Genomic DNA, 12,136 nt, shown 5'->3' on the forward strand with positions numbered 1-12,136 from the left:
TGAGAGACAATGCTTGGATTTATTAGATCTTACATAATTCACCAAAGACCTCATTTTCTCGGCATAAATAATTCTGTCTGAAGTAAAATTGGGACTATCTGGATAATTCTGTATCTTAGAGCCTCTAGCTCCTGAAAAGACTAAGTTTTAAGGGTTTTTTTTGGTTTTTTTTGCAAAAGTTGCTCTTTTACATGTAACTCATATGATAAAGAGACAGTCAAATAGATCCACTGACAGATAGATCATTAGACAGATAGACAGATAGATAGATAGACAGACAGACAGACAGACAGACAGACAGACAGACAGACAGATAGATAGATAGATAGATAGATAGATAGATAGATAGATAGATAGATAGATAGATAGATAGATAGATAGATAGATAGATAGATAGATAGATTCCAAGAGACCACTGTTGACAACTCAATCTATTGGTTTCCAGAAATAGATTTCCTGTTCTAACTGTGCTAAAAACTGATTTCCTGGTGCCTGCCAGAAAAAGACAGGCTGTTCTGTCTGAGTCTGAGTTCCTCCCAAATTTTCTTTATTTAAAGCACATCACTGTCACCTCAGGCTTGCTTACTGGAGAGCCTAAGGCCCAGGAATTTTTTTAGCCTGATTCTAAAAGATGTATTTCCTCAGGACACTAAAAATGAACAGAGTTAGGCTTATCAACCTTCGCAAGTCTTCAGTCATCATGTAGGGTTGCAGATATATAGTTTGATTGATTAATCAGCCTACATTAATCTAGGAATAATGAGAGGACAGAGTTCAACTGAACAAAGGACTCAATTCACTTTGGTTCTGGGCAGTACACGGAGAAGCTGAAAAGTGCTGTACCTCATGACTTTTCCGGTTCTGCATGATCTGTTTATCTGTGTCCTTGCTTGCAAAGTAGCGGGTGCAGCCTCCGTTCAAATACTGTTAAAGAAGAATAGATGCATACACACACGTGCACGCACACACACACACACACACACACACACACACACACACACACACCAATAAATTATTTACTGTGTCTTGCCTCCATCAATGGACCTAACGCTACCCGATTCAGAGAAACAAATTAACAAGGTTCTGGAAAGTTCAGAATGTGACAGAAATCTCTATGGCCATACAGCACATATGCCATCTAGTGGTGAATTTTTGCCATCATACTGCATTAAAATTATACAGACACAGTATATGTAAAACAGCTTAATTATGGATACAAAACACTTAACAAAGCAAGACAAGTACATATTTCATATTTCACCTCATTTCAGGTTCTACACTTCTCAGATATCTTCTAATGGGTCAGCTGTCACAGCGTTACCTAAGGTTGCTAAGGATTCTAATAAAACACTATACAAAACATAAACATCAGTGCCAAGTGAGGAGCCTGGCTTTGGATATCTCATCTTTATTACTGCACAGAAGGACAAGTAACACGTCTCCACTAGAGAATGTAATTATGTGTGCTGTATCCATCAAATCATTTAGTCTCAGTCAACATCTGTGCTTTGTTAATCTTGGCATATAAGTCTAACAAATTCAGAGACTGTGCATAACTGCTCCTATATCCACTGCCCTCTACGCTGTCTTTCCCTCACTTCCTCTCCTCGTGACAGGGAAACTTAACCTAGATTAAGAGTCAAGTCTTAATGACAATACACCCACTTGTCTAGTCAAAGAAATTCAAATGTCTTATCAAGACAGAAAGGAGGGCAGAACACCATGCAGATATATTCAGTCCTGTCTTAGTCATTCAAAGCCTTCAATTATGTCTTTCACAGAGTTCAGTAAAATCTATTCAAGGCTTTAGCTGGTTGTCATCTGTGATAAGACTCTGTAAGGGAGTAAAGGTAGATCTGCAGGCCTGACACAGATTATGCAACGTGTCAGAGGGGATAGCGTGGCTCACTGACCCGAAAGCTATCTGGGGAGTTCAGATGTAACTTCTTCCTGATGTCTTCAGAGGCGCCCGCACATAGCCGGTAAAAGATGTGGTAGTTTCTCTCCTCTTTGCTCTGCATGCAGATTCTGGACTTTTCCAGCAAGTAGTGGGAGACGAAGCCACCGACCACTGCATTCTGCAGATAGGTATGACGATAACACACCGAGAAAAAGACTTATGAGGAACACAAAGCCAAAATGTAAGGTCTAAACATTATATATAATATATAGCTATGTGTGCATGTACCTTTCTGACTACAAGGAAAGGGGTAAGAGACAGAGAGAGCATATGCATAGTAATGGTCAAGAGGCAAAGACACACTATCCTGTTGAAAACCTAAATAGGCTTATATGTAGAAAGCAGAGTATTACCTTTTCATTAAAATGGATTTCTACAAATTTCCCAAAACGGCTACTGTTGTTGTTCCGGACTGTCTTTGCATTTCCAAATGCCTCAAGCAGAGGGTTGGCTGCAATACAAGAGGAACAAAAACTATTTGCAGTTTGTGTGTGCTCTGTGCTTAATCGAAGAGTAAACATGATGACTGCAATAAAAAAAAAAATACAACACAAACCAACTTAACGTACCCTCCACAATTCTTTCGTCAATATCTTGACCCGTTCCATAGGATGTTGTCAAATACCTAGAAGTCAGAGATTTACTGCTGTTCACTATTTTGTGACGTATAATATATTTAAGTGACAGTGGCGTATAATTAAATCCCTCTCTAATAGAAACATAGAGACAATATTGAGATGTACATCTGCCCAGCGGTTTGGTGGGAAAGTATGGACAATATTGCGTCTATATGTTCTATTGAGTCTAACTTGTCTCTGGAAAGATGGTCCACAGTGTTTGTGTTTTCAAATCTAAACTGAGTTTCTCATATTTTCTATCATACCTGAGAACAAACTTGGTGTTCTCTGTCTTCCCTGCTCCAGATTCTCCAGACACAATGATAGATTGACTCATCTTCAGCACTTTCATATCCCGATAAGCCTTATCAGCTGAAAAGAAGGGACAGAAAAGATAGAGGTGAGAGAGAAAGGAGGAGGAGAATAGAAAGTGGTGAGAGAGAAAAGAGAGAGAGAAAAGAAAGAGATGAGAGAGAGAGGAAGGAAAGAGTGAATGAGAAACAGTCGTCACTTACAAGTCTGAAATTACGTCCCAGTCGCTGCACTCACCGATAGCGTATACGTGGGGTGGTAGGGTTCCCAGGGAGCGGCCCTGGTAGTTCTTTATTGTCTCTGGTGCATACAGTTTGGGGATGTCAGAATATGGATTCACAGCAATCAGGATGTTAGCCACAAATGTCTGAAAGACAAAAAAAAAAAAAACGCAAAGAGAATTAAAATCAACTTTTGACAGGAAAACAACGCTATTCTAGTGAAGAGTACATTACGGAAAAGCATATTAAAAAATACTGAATTCTTTACTGAATACTGAATTCAGTCTGAGTTCACGTATGGGTTTACACATGCCTACAAATTATGAAAACAAAAAGTGCTCTGTTTGTATAAACTGCCTTCAGCATTGCTGTTTTGGTTCTCAACGGGTGACTTTAACAGGCCATGGGCATCACGCGCTAGCAGGAGCACAAAGTCACACACTCCTTTCCTTGTCCACCTGCTGCTGTTCCACCCGTCAGGCTGCGGGAACAGCCTCGCCACGCTACCTCAGAGGACCTAATTAAGTTCACTGGGTAACCCGATAGCACGGCGGCAGGATTAGAGAGGTCACCTGAGACAGGCAGTCAGAACAGAGCAGGGCCTGAGAGCTCCTGAGACACGCCGATGACAAGTGTGGTCGCTGGGCCGATGACTGCACACACTGACAGCAGGAGCTGCTGATGCTCTGACGGGGGGACACTTAATAAAAAGCCTTGTTCTGTTGGCCTTCACGCCCCGTAATCAACCTGTGTAACGCTAGGACACGGTCTGTTCAAAGGCTGCGTTTATATTAAAGCGATCCTGAAACGCTGAGGGTGTGTCACTCGAGGCACGGTGATTGTGATGTTCACAAATTAATACTAAAAATGTGTATTCATATTACAAAAACGTGACACACTGACTTTGTCTCAATCAAACCCAAATATCAGTCTTCATTCAGTTAACCGGCAATGGCCACAGACAGTATTTTTTTGCAAAACTGCTAGGATTAATTAGATGTTATTGATGTGGTATATGGAAATTAAAATCAAGTCAAAATTGCAGTGTTTTCTCACGATAATTCAAACAGTCCAGCACAAGAATGCATCTCACTCACATAAATCTTGTCTTTGCTGTAACGGACACGGATGTTGTTCAGAAGGGTGGCTTCATTCAAGTACATAAGGGAGCCTGAGAGAAAGGGAAAAGATCAAATCTGTGTTAACCTCATTAGCACAAAAATAAATCCCAAGCGACCTGAATAATAAGTGACTTAAAGGTTACAATTTCAAATTACAGTTCACTAAGCAGATGTTCTCTTCCAGAGTGATGTACAAGAGGGGCATTCAAGAAAACAACTATCATCTATTATACGCCAACAACATAGAACAGAATATGTTGCACATGTGAGTGTGTGTGTGTGTGTATGTATATATAAATGGGGGTCACTGAGTGGCAAAAACAGAGTGACAAACTTACAGTTGTCTTCAACATGTTTGTTTACATCATCCTCAGCAGGAAAGACTTGGCTCATGGGAGCCAAAAAGGTCTAAAAAAAAAAAGAAAAAGAAAAAATATTTTAAAAAAAAAGAAAGAAAGAAAGAAACACCATGAGTCAGTGACTTCTGGTGTGCATTTGCTTTGATTGTGTAAACATTCTCATGAGAAAACTGGTAACACATGATTCATCTAAAAGTGATCTTTTCTCAAGAGAACTGAACACAGAAAGGAGATACTTGATCAACACATACAAGAGCATGTAAAACTGCTGATGAAATATGACGGAAAAGCTTATGGGTGTGAAATATTCGCAAGTGGGCCAGGTCTCCCAGGTCTGTTCCCTAATGCAAAGCGTTGCCTTTGAGACCTTTAGCAAAGTAATTAATCCCAAGACCTCTTAAGTGTATCCCTTACACTAAAGAGAAATCGATTTAAGTGAACTGCAAGAAAAGGTTAAGGGAAATACATATTTATGAGTAATGCTCATTTATAACACACAGATTTGCATATCCCACCTATAGCTGAAAACATGAGGCCTTATGGCCCTTAATACATGGTAGGAATACTGATATTCTCAGTTTTGCTGATAGGGAAGGTGTTTTACATGATGATGTAAGTGAGATAATGTTTCTAATTAACTGCATAGCTTGTCACTTGCAATAGCAGCCTTCTGTTTGTGTCACATGTTCACTGTCATTTCTAATGGATTTAATTAAAATGTAGAAGACTGACAGGTCTTTTGAGAAGTGAAATATTCCACTGACACATAAGAAGTAACAAGTTATTATATGTTGCTATTCACTCATTTCTTTATGAATAATATAATAACCTATTCATTCCCATCTCTCTCTCTCTCTCTCTCTCTCTCTCTCTCTCTGACCTAGTGATGCATGAAACAGACAATCACAAACAAAAAGTACTGTGTATTTCCATTCTAGCTAATGAGTTGTATGCATTCAAATGGACTCATGTCTAAATGAGGGAGTACATAGAGATAAACTTCAGAGGGGGTGTCATGTAGCAGTTGCTTTGCATGTCTGGAGAGGTGAAAAAGGAGGTCTATGTGAATGCAGTAAACAGGTGAGACTGCATGATGTGCTGTAGAAAATTCCCAAAGAAATCAAAGATGGTGGAAATAAAATGAGGTCTGGGACCGACAGAGAGCAGAGTCAATGTGACGTGGGCACACACTATCTCACACCACACACACACACACACACACACTGTCTCTGTCTGAGAGAATGTGTTTAGCACTGCTGTCACAGGTGGCTTTTTTCTCTAATGAGCCTAGCCTGCATGTAACACGATCGGCACACCTGCAACAGGTAGAAATCGTTATTTATTCATTGCCCAGGCCACAGACAGCCTGAAACAGCATAGACCTGTTTTACATACACTTGTTCTCACATTTGACTTATTATTCATTTAGATAATGCCATGCCACCTTAAGCAGCATATGTGACTGGGCAAATATTACACAAAACTATCACAAATGATCACAAATCTGCCTATTACTGACAACGTTCCACATGGCCTGGTACAGACGACAAGAGGTTTAGAATGACTGAGTGGGTGTTTTGCCGACAAGCTGCAGATTCCCTCCCACTCTATGAAACTAAGGTTTTCCCATATGGCACCCATGGGCATGAAAACCCGTATGGAGATAGTCAGAGTGTCGTGGTAGAATTATCACATACTTATTAAATGCCAGAATGGATGACATGTTTTGTAAGTATCTCTTACAACTGAATGCATGTAAATGAACTAAACGTGATTTTTAAAACACATCAAATGTATTAATTTGTTTTGTTCCGCATGTTTATGTTTATGCTATGCTTGGACTGCGCTTGTTTACCTTTCCCTTCTGATTGAGAGGTTCGATGGTGAGTGTGTCAGCGCCAATGTCCACGATGGTGCCCAGCTGGAACCCATCTGTTGGGTGGGGTGCCCACACTGGCTTCCCATCCTCCATTGTGCTCCACAGCTACACAGCAGCTCTTCAGCATACATAAAGAACAGTGACAGACAATCAAATGAGAATGCAAGTCATGTACATTGGACAAAACAAAAGAGAAAGAAATCTCTATGAAGGAACAACTTGTTACCCCAGTAAACCTTTGTCATACTGGTTGTAAAGCTGGTTCCTGATCAACAGTTTTCCCTGTAGCAGACTGTAACCAGGTCAATAAAGATAACAGCTCGCACCACCAAACAAAAGAGAAAAAAAAAAAATCTTATCTCTCACAAGAGACAATCAACGTATCTTCAATCCGTGTGTTTCTCATTAACTAGGGATAGGTCAGTCTACATACAAACCAGTAATCATATACATTTTAGTCCTTTTTACTGTAGTCTTTTATCTGGTGAGTGATGCCATGATGCTGACTGAACCTGGGATGGCAGAAGTACTGATCTCAGGGAAACTGCTAACACTGCTAACTGCCACTACACAGGACAGATGACTGGTCTCTAACTGATAACACACATACTCATTTTAAACTCATAAGAGAGTAGATCTCAGTAAAATGATGATAACACAAAAGATTAATGAAAACAGTGTAACTAGGAGAGCTCTAACATGCTTTGCCACCGATGTATAAAACACAATTGGTGAATCACTATACATCACAGACCATAACAGACCATAACCTTTTTAGTCATGTTAATGGCTATTTCTCTTATTGAATGAAACATTCTATTCTGAGTCTCTCTCTTTCTCTCTCTCTCTTTCTCTAAGCCCATTGTCCAGTGAGTTAAGTTTTGCCACACGCTTTAGCCACATTGTGACCACATCACCACACACAGTAGTCATATTGTGACTACATCATCACACACTGTAGTCATATTGTGACTACATCATCACACACTGTAGTCATATTGTGACCACATCACCACACACAGTAGTCATATTGTGACCACATCATCACACACTGTAGTCATATTGTGACTACATCATCACACACTGTAGTCATATTGTGACTACATCACCACACACTGTAGTCATATTGTGACTACATCACCACACACTGTAGTCATATTGTGACTACATCATCACACACTGTAGTCATATTGTGACTACATCACCACACACCGTAGTCATATTGTGACTACATCATCACACACCGTAGTCATATTGTGACTACATCATCACACACCGTAGTCATATTGTGACTACATCACCACACACTGTACTCATATTGTGACTACATCACCACACACTGTACTCATATTGTGACTACATCACCACACACTGTAGTCATATTGTGACTACATCATCACACACTGTAGTCATATTGTGACTACATCATCACACACTGTAGTCATATTGTGACTACATCACCACACACTGTAGTCATATTGTGACTACATCATCACACACCGTAGTCATATTGTGACTACATCATCACACACTGTAGTCATATTGTGACTACATCACCACACACTGTAGTCATATTGTGACTACATCATCACACACTGTAGTCATATTGTGACTACATCATCACACACTGTAGTCATATTGTGACTACATCACCACACACTGTAGTCATATTGTGACTACATCACCACACACTGTAGTCATATTGTGACTACATCACCACACACTGTAGTCACATTGTGACTACATCACCACACACTGTAGTCACATTGTGACTATATCATCACACACCGTAGTCATATTGTGACTACATCATCACACACCGTAGTCATATTGTGACTACATCATCACACACCGTAGTCATATTGTGACTACATCATCACACACTGTAGTCATATTGTGACTACATCACCACACACTGTAGTCATATTGTGACTACATCACCACACACTGTAGTCACATTGTGACTATATCATCACACACCATAGTCATATTGTGATTATATCATCACACACTGTAGCCATATTGCACCAGCTGCTAACTGAGAGAAGCACAGTGGCAACTGCCAGCAATCATCTGAACTCTAAACCAATCACTGGACACTTGAGCGTGAACTGCTCCAGGGTAAAAGAGTTCAATGATTCACCAACGATTCAGAACCCTCTGCCTTGCCCTGGGCGGCTGTTCCCATGATCCACAGTAAAGACCAAAAAGATCTTCAGCCAAGGGCACAGGGCCAATTGCTTTGGCCAAAGCCCACATTAGGGAGGGAGTCCTGTGAGATTCCCATGGTACAATTATCAAGTTTTTTTTCAAGCCATGCTTCACCTAACATGATCAACAAGCCCATTGTCCACTCAGCATGTTTTCATCATCAGACATGCTTTCATAGACAACAAGTAACAAAAGCCTTTAAACAGACAGTCAGAATGGGAGATTCTGTTACCTCACCAAACATAATTTGACACATTATATCTGGTTGAGTGCACTGTCCTGCATTTGATCACTCTAAATAAAAACTGATTATGGTCTTTAAGTCTGAAGCTACACTGACTGATCCAAGCAAACAGAAACAACTATAAAGATAATACAAATGAGGTTAAGACTACATGTTAAAATGATATTCCACCAAAAATGAAGCTGAAATCATTTTTACCTACCTAAATGTCCTTTAAACCTTGCAAAAAAAAAAAAAAAAAAACCTTGCTGCATAATTACTGTAGAGCTGTTTTTTCACATCTTTTTGAACTCTGTTGTTTTCTGTCACTCAGTAGAGACTTTCAGAAGCTGCTCACTTTTTCCAGAGGACATGGGCGTGAAAACCAAAATTAGCTTTTTTACAGACATGGGCGTGAGTGAAAAAAATAGCTTCACCTTTGGTGAAGTACACTGTCAAACTAAATGTCCTTTGGACTCTGATAACTTTCAGAGCAGAAGTATCTTTTTCAAGGATGATTATGTAATGTAGACCAATTATAAGTCAATGTGCTTATTTTTACAGTAAACAGTTCCCTTTTTTTATCTCTTCTTTTCCTGTGTATATGAATACAAATAGTCAGCAGTAGTGTTGTGCCAGTTTTAAAGTAAAACTAGTTGTATGTCAAATCAGTAGTGGATAAAGATTCAACCATCCATGACATCAGTCACTCTTTCCTTGATGCTACTTACTCAGTCTGAAACTATAGAAATGTCTTTGGAGCCACTGGGCCCAGAGAGTGTGCAGCCAAGACAATACATGGCCTGGCATCAAATAACAAGTGACACAGCACTTCTTCAGCTGGGATAAGCAGGAGGCAGAGTCATTTAACTCGTAATCCTATGGTGTTCATAATCCAATGGCATTATTAGCGTGTTGCATGGTTAAGCTCCAAATCAGTGATCTCATTTACATGAGCGATTAGGGTCAAAAGTTAGAGGCAAGGATTTGAAACTCTTCTTAGACAAAACAAGGTTAAAATGACTCTTTCAACAACTTCACATTTTTACATTCAGGGCCGCACAGAAGGACCTTAAACACGATTACAATGCAACCAACAGCTATATCTAGCGTCACAGTGCCCATGGTTAGTCATTTCAATGAGATTACTGTACATTGCTGTACTGGTCCTGGAAAAGGATGGGCATCTATTGCATCACCTCCACGTGGAAGACCAACCAGAATGGCCTCCCACAGACATAATCAAAAGTTAACAGCATCGAGGTTATGATTTATCTCTGTATATTATCGCTTAATTATTCCCAGCAGGAATATCATGTCATGATTTACTACAACTCGTAATTACACGCAATGCATCGTAAGTAAAAAGGGATCAAGATGGCAGACTCCCTGTTGCACAATAAAACTTCAAACAAAAATTATTCACCATAGGATCTGCTGATTCTCTTTACAGAACCAATACTGACACCACTAACACTGTTATTTCGAGTATACTTTCTATTTAAAAAATAGCAATCAAATGAGGAAAAAACTGTACTTTATAGAAATTCAAGATAATGAGAAATGTAAATTAGATTGGCCATAGCTAAACTCTCATAGTGAGACCATGGTTGAGGTGTGTTTTGAGAGCAGTGGCAGACAGTGAAGACTGTAGACATTATGTAGCATGAGAAAAGTTCAGCACGTCCTCAGTTTATGGTTATATTGCTCTGGTACATTGCATGTAATGATCAGAGATACACAAAAGAGAGCTCTGTTGAAACATTTAGATAACAAATACGAAAGACAACATTTACCTTAAATATCAAGGTAAAAACAAAACAGCCAGAGACTTAATATTTTTAACTATGTCAAATTTGAAAGGATCAACTTGCCAAAAGAGGAGACCTAAGATGTTGGGTAAGACAGAGTGACAACTGTCATAATTCCTATTCTTTAGGCTTTTTAAAAGCTGTCAGAAGAAAAAAGAATTGTTTTGTTGCAGAAGCACAACATAACACAAATGTATCCAGTGAATGCAGACTCTTTGGCATACTGTTCTACACTGAACCTGAAGTATTGTCTCATATGAAGAAGGACTGATGTGAAAGGAGTAAATCGCAGCACTGACAGTTACATACTTTACTGACTAGGTTAACAAGTCATACTCATTACCTATGAATTTTCTTAAAATATTTCACATGGATGGCAACAGTCAAGTCTGTGGTATCAACTACTAACCAAACCAACCAGGCCCACTAAAATCCAACAACAGCCTGAACATATTACAGGGTCAGAACAATACTGGCTCAGCTGTATCTTGGACATATATTCATCATGCCAACAGCATCACCACCTCTTCATTGTTATGGTGCTTTCAGAATGAGGTTCTGACTTTGTAAAGATATGAGAGCTTGGCTTTCATTTAGTCTACAAGTATTATCAATGTTGGTCATATCTCTGGTTCAAGGTGGAACATTGAAGAACTGAATGTAAGGAATTTCTAGTGTTTCTGTATGAAGTCCAGATATTGCATTTTTGATTATAATATCACCTATGTCACATACAGCACATGGTACAAAAAACATGTGTTTCCATGACCACAAATCAACCTCAGGAAACAAGCTAAACAGTAAGACAACATACTTTCAAACAGAGTAAAACTCAGACTCACCATACAAGAGAAACAAACACTGATTCTGTCTGTAGAAACTGAAGGCATTCCATGAAGAGAATATGACAATGTCAGTGCATGCATGCTCAGTCACACTTGATGACAATCAATAATAAAAAGATAGAACCTAGTTTTCCATGTCTCTATACCGTCATTAACTCTGTATTGCCTAATGTTGTTTGACGTTAGACAACAACAGGATAAGACTACATGCATCACCACAGTACTAAATGTCACAGTAAGTAAGGGATCTAGTATCTTAGACTATCATGCAGATAGCCACAAACAAGTTGATTCTTTCACACAATAAATCCTCTCTGCATGCTCTTCTAATCCTGAGTAGAGGTGAGATATCTGTCAGGGTTTAAGTGAGCTTTAATGAGAAGGAAGATTCCTGAAAGCTTTGGGAATAGGAAAACAGCCTGAATAAGCAGCGGTTGCAGCTGTGTAGTGGTTGCCTATAGCAATGGCTTGGGGTGAAAGGGCAAGAAGGAGTTTCCTGTGGCACATAAAATGCATCCTCAATATCCCCACACCACTCCCATCACCCCACCACCCCACCAACACACACACACACATA

At 39.5% G+C, this 12,136-nt stretch overlaps 1 protein-coding gene across 1 annotated transcript in view; it reads right to left on the reverse strand.

Moving 5' to 3' along the window:
• The window catches only part of myo6b (myosin VIb), a 38,792-nt gene that overhangs the window by 25,442 nt on the left and 1,214 nt on the right, over positions 1-12,136 (reverse strand). Inside the window, exons 2-10 of the mRNA XM_030785976.1 lie at positions 6,446-6,587; positions 4,570-4,639; positions 4,208-4,281; positions 3,127-3,256; positions 2,844-2,949; positions 2,530-2,585; positions 2,314-2,411; positions 1,914-2,078; positions 844-924 (exon numbers count right to left, since the gene is read on the reverse strand). Of these exons, the coding sequence (XP_030641836.1) occupies positions 844-924; positions 1,914-2,078; positions 2,314-2,411; positions 2,530-2,585; positions 2,844-2,949; positions 3,127-3,256; positions 4,208-4,281; positions 4,570-4,639; positions 6,446-6,562 (897 nt within the window). The 5' untranslated portion in view covers positions 6,563-6,587. The remainder of the gene's footprint in view (positions 1-843; positions 925-1,913; positions 2,079-2,313; positions 2,412-2,529; positions 2,586-2,843; positions 2,950-3,126; positions 3,257-4,207; positions 4,282-4,569; positions 4,640-6,445; positions 6,588-12,136) is intronic.

Source organism: Chanos chanos, chromosome 10, assembly GCF_902362185.1.
Source record: "Chanos chanos chromosome 10, fChaCha1.1, whole genome shotgun sequence".
Taxonomy (NCBI): domain Eukaryota; kingdom Metazoa; phylum Chordata; class Actinopteri; order Gonorynchiformes; family Chanidae; genus Chanos; species Chanos chanos.